The sequence below is a fragment of the Vipera berus genome (assembly GCF_964194415.1).
Source record: "Vipera berus genome assembly, chromosome: 4".
NCBI classification, from domain to species: domain Eukaryota; kingdom Metazoa; phylum Chordata; class Lepidosauria; order Squamata; family Viperidae; genus Vipera; species Vipera berus.
In genome coordinates this window covers 92,979,289-92,993,701 of record NC_138206.1, presented here as the reverse complement: position 1 = coordinate 92,993,701, position 14,413 = coordinate 92,979,289, and the positions used below count along the sequence as shown (strand labels likewise).

Here is a 14,413-nt window from a genome sequence, read left to right as displayed (position 1 = left end):
TAACTGCAGTTGTTAAGCAAACCAGTAGTTAAATGAGAACTATCTATAATTACCACACCACTTACCATAATAAGTAATGTATTAAGTTTATCAAAGTGAAGAGATTTATCAACAAAATACTGCACTTTCTAAATCCTGTTCATAGGCTTTGAAACTTAGAATGCATTCAATAATAAGCCTCATTAAGGCCAACAAATATATTTTAAGATAATATACTGAAACACAAGATTTTCTACACTGCTGCCATGGAATCATTCTAAGCACTTAACAATATAGATTGCATATTAAAATAATTCTTGAGATCCTCATACACAATCCACAACAATTTAAAATACAGAAAAAACCTAATCTGAAATAATTAATTATAATAAGTTCTTCTAGACCTTAAGAGGTACCTCAATAATAGACTATATACTGGTAAGTCCTCAATTTATGATTGTTCACTTAATGACATTTTGAAATAACAATCAGCTCAGAAAGGGTGTTTTATGGCTATACAAGCACTCATAACTGTCCCAAAATGTGACACAGACACTCTGATCTTGATCTGGGTGCTTGACAATCTGTACACATTTAAGTCTGTTGCCAAATGCCCTGTGGCCATGAGATTCCCATTTGCAATCTTGCTGGCTTCTCCAGAAAGTCAATGAGGAAGTCGACAAGAAAGGTTGCTGCTGCTACCAACTGCCTGACTGCTGTTCCTGCAACCCGCTGAAAGATTTCTACTCTCCTTCATGAACAGAGCTCTTTCAGCCAGCTCCCAGAGATGAGAGGGAGCTGAAATCCAAGCAGAATTTTCAGTCCCAGAGCAGAGAGGCAGAGCAGTAAGGTAAGGAGCACAGGGTGCCTCAGGTAGGTGAGGAAGGCTGGGGGAGGTTCAGCGCAGACACAAGTGCTCAGGGCTGAAAATCCTGCTTGAATTTCAGCAAGGAGGAATATCAGCTCCTGGGCAGGAAGGCAGCGCAGTAAAATAAGGAGGGCAGGTGCCTCAGGGGGGAAGGAAAGGCCAGCACAGGCTGAGCATGAGTGCCTCTCTGCTCAGGGACTGAAAATCCTGCTCTCAGAAGGTTAGTAAAAGTTTTAGCTTTTTAAGACTAAAACTGAATAAAAAGAGTAGAAGATCAAGATAAGCAGAGATTAACCACCGGAGTAACACCAGACAAACAATCAAAGGAACAATCAAACAGTAAACAACAGCCTAATCAAGGAACTAGCAAAAATTTCCAACACTGATAGGGCAAGTTATTTTAAATAAAGAGATAGCAAACCCCACTCCCTTCTAGCACTGAAGATTTTATCTAGTCTGGTAACAAAACATCTGCAAGCAAACAACCAAGCTCAGAGAGCACAAAGCACTCTATTGTGAACCTGAGAGTCATATTTAAAACAGATTGTGACTTCAGAGTCACTCTGAAGTCAGGCAATGCAGAAACTGAATTAAATAAAAGAATAAATAAAATGACACATTTCCTTTACCCTGGAAGAAATGTTGGTGGAGTTGGCGTTGGCCCATTTGGGGCATATATCCCTATACTACTGATCCCACTGCTTCCCATACTGCCAGGCTGGACATTCCGGTCTTGATAATTCAGAGGAAGGCTCTGAGGTCTAGCATAGTAGTAAGGAGTTGAGTGAGCATCCCGTGGTAGAGCTTGAGCAAAAAGGGCAGCAAAATTTGAAACCTTGGGGAAAAAAAGTCCACATTTTAAGGATACCTCATAGAGAAATCATAACCTAAAGCATCATCCAAATCAGTGTTTCTTACACTGTTCTGCAGAACACCAATGGTAAAGATGAGCCATAAACAACTCCATAATCCAGCAAAATGGTTTTTATGTTTTATCTTATTAGCTTAACATTATTTTATTGATTTGCTTATTAGATGTTTATGACAGCTTTATTACTTTATAAGTAATGTAAGACAGCAAATATCACAATATTCCTTCCACTTCCTATTTTCCCCACAACTATCCTGTGAGGTGAGTTGGGCCGAGACAGCATGACTGGCCCAAGGACACCCAGCTGGCTTTCGTGCCTAAGGCAGGACTAGAACTCAAAGTCTCCTAGTTTCTAGGCCAGCACCTTAACCAATACACCAAAGTGGATCTCTATTATCCTATCAGTGAATAAAAAAGACATTATTGCAGCTCTTTGTAACACCAAATGTAAAACAAAAAGAAAATATATCTGAACTTTTTGGATTAAATTTCAGAGAATGCCAGCTTTTTCAGCAACCACCCAATATAACCAGTAACAAAACTGAAATAGGTGGAATGTTATAGCTTAACAAATCTCATGCAGATGATGAAATAGGTCAACAAGTCAAAATATATAGGTATTTCTCACTGAAGAAAATTTGATATTCTGACCTTGAAATTGTTTAAGAAGCTACATCTGTTAGAAACCTGACTGTTATTTGTTTTCATTAACTATGTATCTAAAATAAGTCAACTAACTTCTCAGTGACAACTGACTAAATATCTACACTGTAGACTGCAGAAATGTCAAACACATTTTTGTTCCTCGTAAATTTATTTGCTAACACAGATCAATTGATGCCTTTTGCTAGCTACCAGGCCTATCAGACACAAGATTTCTTGTAATGAAAAAAGAGGCTTTTTTTTGCAGTGGCACACCAAGTATGACATACATTCAGAGTATTACTTGCTACTAATTTCAGTGAAGTTTTTAGGCAGAAGAATACATTAAATTACAATATTTAACCAGTCATTTAAAAACATTTTAATGTTGTTAATCAATTAAAACTCACTGTCTTGTCATTTAGCTCATAAGAATGCCAAATCAATGAAATTCAAACGTTTAAGAAAATTCAACGTCAAAGTTTATAAACAAAAATTAGATTTTAAAAGTTAACATCTACATAAACAAATACACACATATTTAATAAAGAAAATTAAAAATGCTATTTGCCTTGTTTGACTGCTTACGCGGATCTTCACTGAGACTAAGCAGGAGGTAGAGAACTGACCATCTGTTTTTCAAAACGCCCTATAATAAGAGGCAACAATTAGATATGACAACCAGACTTCAAAATATAAACATATCACTTATTCAGAGCAGAGCAAGTATTGTATACCTTATCATTTCAGAATAGCATGAATAGGTAACCCCAAGTTCCAAGAAATCTAACTAGATATTGTTTATTTCTGCAAAACTGGTCTTTAAATTCTACACCAGCAGCCAATCACTCAGCCAGCTTCAAAGAGAATAAATCACTTACAGACACACAGATCTATTGTCAAAATCATTTTATATATATATGTGTACATATGTGCGTGCGCATGCACAGACACATACACTTTAAAGTATCAGCAATTGCCTCCTTGCACCTTTTGTACTTACAAGGTCTCTTTGGCTTTATACACAGCATTGGTTTCAAATTATTTCATTTCCACCTTCTACATTTGATGGTGCTAGTAAAACCAAGTGGACAGACTGTGTAGACCAAACTGTTTCAATGAACGACCTATCACAGCCACACAATGAACTCATATCAAGCATCAGTAATGGAAGGATTCCTACTAAAATTAGACATGTCCTTGCCAGGACATTCCAAGTTTTTTTCAGGTTTGTTTAAATGATTTGATTCTGCAAGATAAATTATGAAAACTAGAAAACTAAAGAAAAGACCAATAGTTCTCTTTGAGTCATTAGCTGCTCAGGTGCAATTGTATTAAGCAGCCTTTTAACTATTTTCAGAATCTCAAAATCTTTTAGCAGCCTCCTCTACTGAAAGAAATAACTCAACCATGCCAAAGAATAATTAATTTACTTCTGTATGAGGTTTTAGTTGTATAAGATTAATACATTGTCAATTATCATGTACAGTATGTTTAAGGAATCCTAGACACAATGTACCAAAAAAGAATTAAAATAAAACCAACATTATTTAAGGGACTGAAGGAATATATGATCAATTAATCAATATACATTAACTTAAAAATAGAACAGGAAGATAAGTTTAACATAAAAAAGCAAAATATACCTTGATGGTCTACGACCTTTCCATAAAAAGTCATTGCTATTCATTTTATTTTCATAACAACAAGATTTCATTACAGTATCACAGAACGTAAGGGAACACAATACATTTCCAAGACTAAAAACTATGATCAAACTGGTATTTTGCAAAAGATCAAACAAGATTTTGCAAAGCAATGACATTAGTACAAATGATGTACAGTGGTCCTTGGGCTACAAGCCTAATTGAGACTGCAGTTTCCCTTGTTAAGCAAACTGGTCATTAAGCAAAACATCATGTAACCATACCACCTAGTAGTAATGACAGTTTGGCCAGTCCTGATTGCAATCGTTAGGCGAGAACCACACAATCTTTAGGCAAGGATCTCATGCCACTCCTATCCTGCGTAAACTGCCATTGCTTCGAATCTCCCCACCAGCCTAACTCCCTCCCCTCCATCTCTGCCCTTTGACCACCCTGTGTTCTACCACCTAACCCTGCCACTGCCCTGAGCGGACTTTCACTGTCCTCCTCCTGCTCCAGGATCCAGGTGCTAAACAAGGACACGGTCCCAGTGAATCCAGCAGGGCAACAGAGCCTCATCTGCTAAAGGAAGCTCAATGGACACATGGTCTGAGGGCTATTGTTGCTCGTGTCTACAGTGGAAGTTGGGGATCCTGTGTCTGCCCTGCCATCCTGCCTCTTCGGCCAGCTAAGTCCCATAACTCCTTCCTAAGTGGGCCCAGCTCTGCTGCACTGGAGTGGCATTTGCAACAAGAATAGGTGGCAGAGTACAAGGTGGCTCAAAGGGTAGACATTGGGGGGGGGGAGAGATAGGCGAGTGGAGGAACTGAAGCAAAAGCAGTTTGTGCAAGGCCAGAGAATAAGAACATGGGAGATTGCAACTGGTTGTAAATGTAGGCTGGTTGCCAAGTGCCTAAATATTGAACACGTGACTGCTAGAGTGCTGCAACAGCCAGAACTTTGAGGACTGATCATAAATCCCATGCATTCAGCAATATCATTACTTTGAATGGTCACTGAACAAATGGACGTAACTCAAAGATTACCCATTTCTCTCTTGTCAAAGGGAGAAAAAGAGCCAAAGTGGTCTTCACAAGGTTCCTATAGTGGTTTATATATGTTGTTCCGCAACAGCAAAAGGGAATGTGAACCCTTTTAGAAGGCAGGCTGCTTTACTGCTTCAAAAGATGCTTCATTTTGCTAATGGTTTTCTAAATTTTTTGCACAGCCCAAGTAGAGTTCGTTCCTTTACCTGTGAGTAAAGTTTTCTGTAGAGCTCTGAAAATACAGCAGCATGTTCTTCTCTTCCTTGGCGCACAACTGTAATAGAGAAAGGCACTTTAGGGGCAGTATTGTGAAGCAAATCGTGTTTTACTCAGCGTTGATACAAGCTCTTTCAAGGCAAATGATATTGCTATTGGGTGTTTTACTGCTATATAGATTTTGCTGGTTTATATTACATGGTTGGCCTCCAACAATTCCTATTACATCATAATTTGTTTTTTTATCTAAACATTGTTCACATTTATGTTGCATTAAGAACCAAATGCATGCATCTATTCATTCTTCATAAAGAACAACCTTTTACTTATTATTATATAAGTAATCTGCTAGAAAAAGGTTTTTCTGCATAAAGATGATTATCTCTTCACAAGAGCTGCCTCGCTTACATAAAAATGCAAAATAATGTGTAAATTAGTAGGAAAATACAAATCTTTGTTATACTTGATAGTACTTGCCTCTATTGCAGGGGTCCCCAAATGTGGGCCACAGCCCACTACTGGACCATGGTCCATTCAGAATCGGGCCCCGCCGGCGGTGGCTGAGCGAATGTGCCTATGCTGCCCCACTTGCACAAGTGGCGGGTGCTCATATGAATGAAGCTGTGCATGTGCACATGCTTGCCCCTCACACAAAACCATCCCTTCTTCCCACTCCACGCCGGCCTCCAACCCAGAAACGTTAAAGAAAGCTGCTCTATTGTATCCTCTGTGGTACTGATTTGAAGAAAACATGATATAAATTTCCAAAATGGAAATGCAGACATTGCTGCTTTGCCAAGATTAAGAGTCACACTCCTCCTAACTACAACACATTCATCTGACATTACTCAAGATAAATCCAAAAAATATATCCATGCCAGGGCTTAAAGTGAGAGAATGGTTCTAAGGTATACAATTGTGAATACTATATACTCATGTAATATTTGGTTTTTCTTTTTGTGAAAACTGTTCATCGACATGATTACAGGGATACTAGCTATATAAATCAAACACAATTTGATGTCATTCAAGAGTTATAGTTTGCAAATTATGTTTTAATAAACACCAGTCACATTTAGATGTAAATTTGATATATTAATAGACAGACTGATAGATAGATAGATAGATAGATAGATAGATAGATAGATAGATAGATAGATAGATAGATAGATAAAGATAGATAGATAGAGATAGACAGACAGACAGACAGACAGACGACAGGCAGACAGACAGACAGACGGTAACCCAAACATCAAGCAATTGTACACTGTCACCAATAAAACAATCTACACTTGGAACATGCATTTTTAAAAATTTCTATTAAATACTCTAGGTGGGCCAATATAAATTAAGGTCAGAAACATCTGCTGCAAAAATAAAAAGACAACATCTCAGTTATACATAAAATAATTGAGAAAATGGTATTTTAATTTAAACTATTCCACTTCTTCTGATTTATAAAATTAGCCTATGTTATAGTTTGTGTTCAGGATTCTACACAATGCATCTGGAAGATCAGATCATCCTCGCTTAAAGCCATAAGGTGGATGTCATCAGACAGCAAAACTGTCAAAAAGGTAACATCTTCCCCTTAAGTTTCTTGTCTTGTCCATGGAAGGACGGAAGAAATGAAGGGGCAAATCCTCACTTCCTGCTGCAAAGAGAAAACTGTCCAACCTGCTCTTTATACAGCATTTTTCTATACATATTTGCAATTAAAAATGGCTCGCCTTATTGTTCTGCAGAGAAAACAGCAGACTGTGTAGGATGAAATAGGATCATTGCTCTCTGCCTCACTTCCCACAATCAGAAGTGCATAATAGCCAAAAGCTACCCTTCCAAAGTGCTTGTATTTTGGCAACCAAATAACAGGATGACCACAGCAGAAAAATTCCTGCCTCAGCAATCTATAAAGGAAATGGGAACTTTCACGAGATAGAGAAAGAGAAAGAGGAGAAAGAGAAAGAAAAGAAGAACAAGGAGAAAGAAAAGGTGAAAGAAAGAAAAATCTACATTTGAGATCTTAAAGATCTGATTAAAGATACTGGTCAAGATACCTTAGAATTATGTTATTTTCTTAAAGGGGAGTCAGGGAGGAAGGATAACTGCTCACAAAACAACTAGTCAAATTATGACCACTTGTTCAGCAACTGTTCAAGATTACGATGCTGCTGAATGAGGATAACTTATGACCAGTTCGTGAAGTTGCAGCTGTGGAAGTGACCCTGCAGTTATGTGATCATGCAATTACAATGTTGCTGCGAGCTGAGGTCACATGATTGCCATTTGTGACCTTCCTTGATGGCTTCACACAATCAAAGTCAATGGGGAAGCCAGGAGGGAATGTTGCAGTTGCTCCTGTAAATCAATCCTATCACTTTTTCTCCTGAGGAGCTATGTACTATGGAGTACAAGATCCTAGAGTACGGATCTTGTACTCTATAGTACACTCACCCACCTGAGCTCCCACCGACCCTCTCACACTCATCCTCTCTGGTGCCCACTTGCATCTTTTGCTAGTCTGCCAGTGGCCTTCACTGTTTCACCTGCACCTTCACTGACCTGACTATGTTCTTCATTGCCCACCCACACAAGGCCCTCACTGTGCCCCTTGCTGACCCACCCCACAAGGCCCTCACTATGCCACTTGCTGGCCCACCCACACAAGGCCCTCACTGGTCTGCATGCACTCCCTACCACCCCCCACAACCCCAAGCTCCTTACTCCCACCTCTTAACTATTGCATGGTGCTGGGATTAAGATGCTTGCTAGGATTGTCATCACTAAGCAATGTGGTAACTTGATATTGTACTTTACAACATTATCACTTAATTGCAGTAGGCCCAGTCCCAATTGCTATTGTAACCTATATATATATGCCAAGCCATTAAAAAGCTTTAAAAATAAAAGAATGGGCAAAAACTCAGATTTAGAATTCACCCATACTAGACTCCACTAAAGTCTATAAGTTTGTCTAATAGTTATCTAAAAGTTTGGCTAAAAGTTTGTAATTTCTTTTAATTGTTGCTAGACACCTGGAGTGACTGAGTTGGGTGGCATACAAATTTATTTTGTTGTTATTGTTGCTAGTTTAAGTCTACTCTAAATTCCCTCAAGTTCAGCTGGGCTTACTTTAAACAAGCCTCTTAATACTTATTATCCCCTTACTCATTATTTAGAGTTGCTTTAAGTTAGAATCTCTTCTGAGGACCCAGATTGTTGGGGGCAATAAGCTGACTTTGTAAAAATGCCGCTGGGGGGGGAAAGCCCTAATAAGCAGGCATATACATAGAATGAAGGCTATTGCTAAGCACATTGATTTGTGCTTCTTAGATTGTAAGCCGCCCTGAGTCTTTGGAGAAGGGCGGGATATAAATGGGATTTTTAAAAAAAAACTATCTGAGCCAGACAATGCACCTGATGCCCTCAGAGGTTGATATCAGCCATGATGGGAACAGCAAAGGAAGCATAGAATTTTGAGACTTATCAAGAGTGCATCAAATATAGAACCTTGCTACAATTGTCATTTCATATTTTCTTCACTACAGTAGTTATAAGTGATATTAAAAAGAATTGAAAAAGTGCATAAAGCCATTTGTTCTGCATTATATTTTCTCTGTATTAATTTCAGCTAACAGTGATACATTTAAATTCATATGAACATATACTAAATTTTAGTTAGGCTTTATAAAAATTACTGGAATAATAATGCAGCACTGATAAGTAGAAAAGTGAATCTAATCAAGTACAATTTAATAGCAGTATGAACTGTATAAAAATAAATCTAAATACCATTAAAAAGCAAATTCAAAATAAACTTACATTCTTTTTTAATTTTTTCTGCCACAAGAAATTCATCTCTCTCAACTGTAGGGGCAAAGTTACTTCCAATGACTCGCACTGCATATTGAAACTGCTGAGCTACATCAGCTGAAATGAAATCAGAGTTAGATTGCAAATATTTCATTCTATTTGTTTATTTAATCATAATGTATCCTATCTTTCTCTCAAAGAGTTCATGAAAAGGCACATTTTTTTCCACCCATATTATCTTCCAAAAAATCTTTGAACTTAGGACAAATTGATAATGAACAACTCAATGTTGTCCAAAAATATTCATCACTGAATAGAGATTATTCAAGACTTGGAAACCATAACATCACATATATTAGTAAACTGATAAGAAATAACAACAACAATAATAATAATTGGAAGGTACCTTCGAGGTCATCTAGGTCACCTCCTGCTCAGGCAGGAAACCCTATACCATTTCAGACAAATGACTGTCCAATCTCTTCTTTAAAACTTCCAGTGTTGGAGCATTCACAACATCTGGAGGCAGGTTGTTCCACTGGTTAATTGTTCTGTCAGGAAATTTCTCCTTAAAAACAAAGCCTTCATAATACAGCAGCATGAATGGATCAAGTGTGGTCTTATAAAATCAAGATCTTTGATCTAAATCAACAATTCTCAAAGTATTGTCTGGGGATTTTTTCAGGCGGTCTATGAAGTCAAATCAATATTTTTAAATTTCTCGGTTTTAACTGCTCCTTCCGACGCGGTCTGAAGACCCATCTATTTGAACAAGCCGGCCTGGCCTGATGGGGATATGTTGGGGTTTTAATGGGGATTTTTATATTGTTATCGATTGTTTTAGCTGGGCTACTATTTAATTCTTTTTAATTTTTGTATCCTGTATTTTTATATGTGCCCTGTTCACCGCCCTGAGTCCTTCGGGAGAAGGGCGGTATACAAATATAATAAAACTAAACTAAACTAAACTTCTCCCCTTCATGGATTACTGCCTTGTCGTGGCGAAGGGGCTTGCGTAATTCAATGAAGCTATGAGCTATGCCGTGCAGGGCCACCCAAGACGGAAAGGTCATAGCAGAGAGTTCTGACAAAACGTGATCCACTGGAGAAGGAAATGGCAAACCACTCCAGTATCTTTGCCATGAAAACCCTATGGACAGTACCAAAAGGCAAAACGATATGACGCTGGAAGATGAGCCCCTCAGGTCGGAAGGCGTCCAATATGCTACTGGGGAAGAGCAGAGGGCTAGTACTAGTAGCGCCAGAAAGAATGAAGCGACTGGGCCAAAGCCGAAAGGACGCTCAGCTGTGGATATGTCTGGTGGTGAAAGGAAAGTCCGATGCTGTAAAGATTCTTTCTCCATAGGAACCTGGAATGTAAGATCCATGAATCAAGGAAAGCTGGACGTGGTCAAACAAGAGATGACAAGACTAAACATCGACATCTTAGGTATCAGCGAACTAAAATGGACAGGAATGGGTGAATTTAATTCAGATGACCATCAGGTATACTACTGCGGGCAAGAATCCCTCAGAAGAAATGGAGTAGCCTTCATAGTCAATAAAAAAGTAGGGAAAGCAATACTGGGATACAACCCTCAAAATGACAGAATGATCTCAGTTCGAATCCAAGGCAAACCATTCAATATCACAGTAGTCCAAGTCTATGCCCCAACCACCAGTGCTGAAGAGGATGAAATTGACCGGTTCTATGAAGCCCTACAGCACCTTATAGAACTAACACCCAAAAATGATGTCCTTATCATCATGGGAGATTGGAATGCTAAAGTAGGAAGCCAAAAGATAACTGGAATAACAGGCAAGTTTGGCCTTGGAGTACAAAATGAAGCAGGGCACAGGCTGATAGAATTTTGTCAAGAGAATACGATGGTCATAGCAAACACTCTTTTCCAACAACCCAAGAGACGGCTTTACACATGGACATCACCAGACGGTCAACACAGAAATCAGATTGACTATATGCTCTGCAGCCAAAGATGGAGAAGCTCTATACAGTCAGTAAAAACAAGACCAGGAGCTGACTGTGGCTCAGACCATGAGCTTCTTGTTGCAAAGTTTAGGCTTAAATTAAAGAAAGTAGGGAAAAGTGCTAGGCCAGTCAGGTATGAATTAAATCATATCCCTGTTCAATATACAGTAGAGGTGACAAATAGATTTAAGGAATTAGATCTGATAGACAGAGTGCCTGAAGAACTATGGACAGAGGTTCGCAACATTGTACAACAGGTAGCAACCAAAACCATCCCAAAGAAAAAGAAATGCAAGAAAGCAAAATGGCTGTCTGAGGAAGCTTTGCAAATAGCTGAGGAAAGGAGGGAAGCGAAAGGCAAGGAAGAAAAAGAAAGATATGCCCAATTAAATGCAGAATTCCAAAGAATAGCTAGAAGAGATAAGAATGCCTTCTTAAATGAACAATGCAAAGAAATAGAAAAAAACAATAGAATAGGGAGGATCAGAGATCTTTTCAAGAAAATTGGAGAGATGAAGGGAACGTTTCATGCAAAAATGGGCATGATAAAGGACCAAAATGGCAGGGACCTAACAGAGACAGAAGAGATTAAGAAGAGGTGGCAAAATTACACAGAAGAACTATACAAGAATGAGCTTAATGTCCCTGATAATCACAATGAGGTGGTCACTGACCTCGAGCCAGACATCCTAGAATGTGAAGTGAAGTGGGCCTTAGAAAAGCTGAGCAACAACAAAGCTAGTGGAGGTGACAGTATTCCAGCTGAGCTATTCAAAATCTTAAAAGACGATGCAGTAAAAGTGCTACACTCAATTTGCCAGCAAATTTCGAAAACTCAACAGTGGCCACAGGATTGGAAAAGATCAGTTTACATTCCAATTCCAAAGAAAGGCAGTGCCAAAGAATGTTCAAACTATCGCACCATTGCACTCATTTCTCATGCTAGTAAAGTTATGCTTAAAATTCTACAAGCTAGATTCCAGCAGTATGTGGATCGAGAACTACCAGAAGTACAGGCAGGATTTCGAAGAGGCAGAGGAACTAGAGATCAAATTGCTAACATACGCTCGATCATGGAGAAAGCTAGAGAGTTCCAGAAAAACATCTACTTCTGCTTCATTGACTATGCTAAAGCCTTTGATTGGGTGGATCATAACAAACTCTGGCAAGTCCTTAAAGAGATGGGCATACCAGACCATCTTATTTGTCTCTTGAGAAACCTATATGCAGGCCAAGAAGCAACAGTGAGAACTGGACACGGAACCACTGATTGGTTCAAAATTGGGAAAGGAGTCCGGCAAGGCTGTATACTGTCGCCTTGCCTATTTAACTTATATGCAGAGCACATCATGAGAAAGGCAGGGCTAGATGAATCAAAAGTTGGAATTAAGATTGCTGGAAGAAACATCAACAACCTAAGATATGCAGATGATACCACTCTAATGGCAGAAAGTGAAGAGGAACTAAAGAGCCTCTTGTTGCGAGTGAAGAAGGAGAGTGCAAAACTTGGGTTGAAACTAAACATTAAGAAAACCAAGATCATGGCATCTGGCCCTCTCAATTCCTGGCAAATAGATGGGGAAGAAATGGAGGTAGTGACAGATTTTATTTTCCTGGGCTCCAAGATCACTGCAGATGGGGACTGTAGCCAAGAAATTAAAAGACGCTTGCTCCTCGGGAGGAAAGCCATGGCAAATCTAGACAGCACACTAAAAAGCAGAGACATCACCCTGTCAACAAAAGTGCGTATAGTCAAGGCTATGGTCTTCCCAGTTGCAATGTATGGCAGTGAAAGCTGGACCATAAGAAAGGCTGAGCGCCAAAGAATTGAAGCCTTTGAACTATGGTGCTGGAGAAGACTCCTGCGAGTTCCTTGGACTGCAAGGCGATCAAACCGGTCAGTCCTAGAGGAGATCAACCCTGACTGCTCTTTAGAAGGCCAGATCCTGAAGCTAAAACTCAAATACTTTGGCCACCTAATGAGGAGGAAGGACTCACTGGAGAAGAGCCTAATGCTGGGAAAGATTGAGGGCAATAGAAGAAGGGGATGACAGAGAATGAGGTGGCTGGATGGAGTCACTGAAGCAGTAGGCGTGAGCTTAAATGGACTCCAGAAGATGGTAGAGGACAGGAAGGCCTGGAGGAACATTGTCCATAGGGTCGCGATGGGTCAGACACGACTTCGCAACTAACAACAACAACAAAACTAAACTTCTAATGTAATAAATATTTATAGATGTAACTCACATTAACCAAAGCTCTCTGGGGTCCTCAATCATTTTTAAGCATATAACGTGGTCCTAAGACCAAAATATTTAAGAACCACTGATCTAAATCATTTTGGAAGCAATCATCACAAACCCAAGAAAGATACATTGCATTTCCTCAATTAAACCTAAGGCTTTAGAAGCTTCTAATCTATTAAAAAACATTTCAATTATATATTGCCTGTAGCTGAAGCAGATGACACAGATTGAAACATAAATTTTATTTATTTATAAGACAATTAATGTAATACCATTCACAACAGGGCCAGGTTAAGTAATTAAACAAAGCAACCCAACTCTAAAAAGCTAGATGGTATTTTTTACATAGCTTGTCAAGGGAGAACATCTATTTGTTCAACTCAAAAATCAACTAGGTTAGCAAAATTCTTAAAACAATGAATCAAAAATTACAATGGGGTTTCCAGGTGTTTGATTCAAGCAGCCAGGTTTTTTCCTTTCAATTTCAGTTGATTCCACTCTCCTTAATAAACAAAACATGTATACACAACCTTGTAAAAATAGGGGGCACTGACTCACTCCCCCAATCAACTGAAGACTGCATATGATGCCACATGGAGAGATGTGATGTCATTAGAAGAAAGCCATTTTTTAAACAAAATTTGGGGGTTGAGATTTTTATGGATGGAAAGTCCCAATAATGATTTTTAGAGATGTGATAGGATGATGGTTTAATAGTGGTAATTTAGAATAGTTTGCTTCATAGACTTATTTCTATCTTTATTTTGAAGAGAGGGAGCAATCTGTGCCTTGTAGCAATTTTTCCATTAATTTTTTTGTTGCAATCACACAGCTTAGGAGGAAATCAGGACCTGGGGACAACAACATACTTAAAAGCCACAAGTTGCCTCCTCCTGATTGAAAAAAAAAACAGGGGGAAAAATACCAAGCATGGAGCTGTGGTTAAGGCATTAATGGGAGTTTCAGTTTCAGTTTAAAATCATAACTTCCAATAGCAATTCCAATCTAGGTCAAAACAAGCTTGCATTTCAAAGCATTCACACTTCAAATAAGGTCTTGATTTTGCAGTACCGCTCACTTGAATCTTTACAATTAA

The 14,413-nt window shown here is 38.8% G+C and overlaps 1 protein-coding gene across 2 annotated transcripts in view; it reads right to left on the bottom strand.

The window, feature by feature from the left end:
• TUBGCP3 (tubulin gamma complex component 3) overlaps positions 1-14,413 on the bottom strand; it is a 78,052-nt gene that overhangs the window by 53,985 nt on the left and 9,654 nt on the right. For both annotated transcript variants that reach the window (XM_081326606.1, XM_081326605.1), the window contains exons 2-5: positions 9,091-9,198; positions 5,259-5,326; positions 2,932-3,009; positions 1,477-1,682 (exon numbers count right to left, since the gene is read on the bottom strand). In XM_081326606.1, coding sequence (XP_081182732.1) covers positions 1,477-1,682; positions 2,932-3,009; positions 5,259-5,326; positions 9,091-9,198 — 460 coding nt within the window. The remainder of the gene's footprint in view (positions 1-1,476; positions 1,683-2,931; positions 3,010-5,258; positions 5,327-9,090; positions 9,199-14,413) is intronic.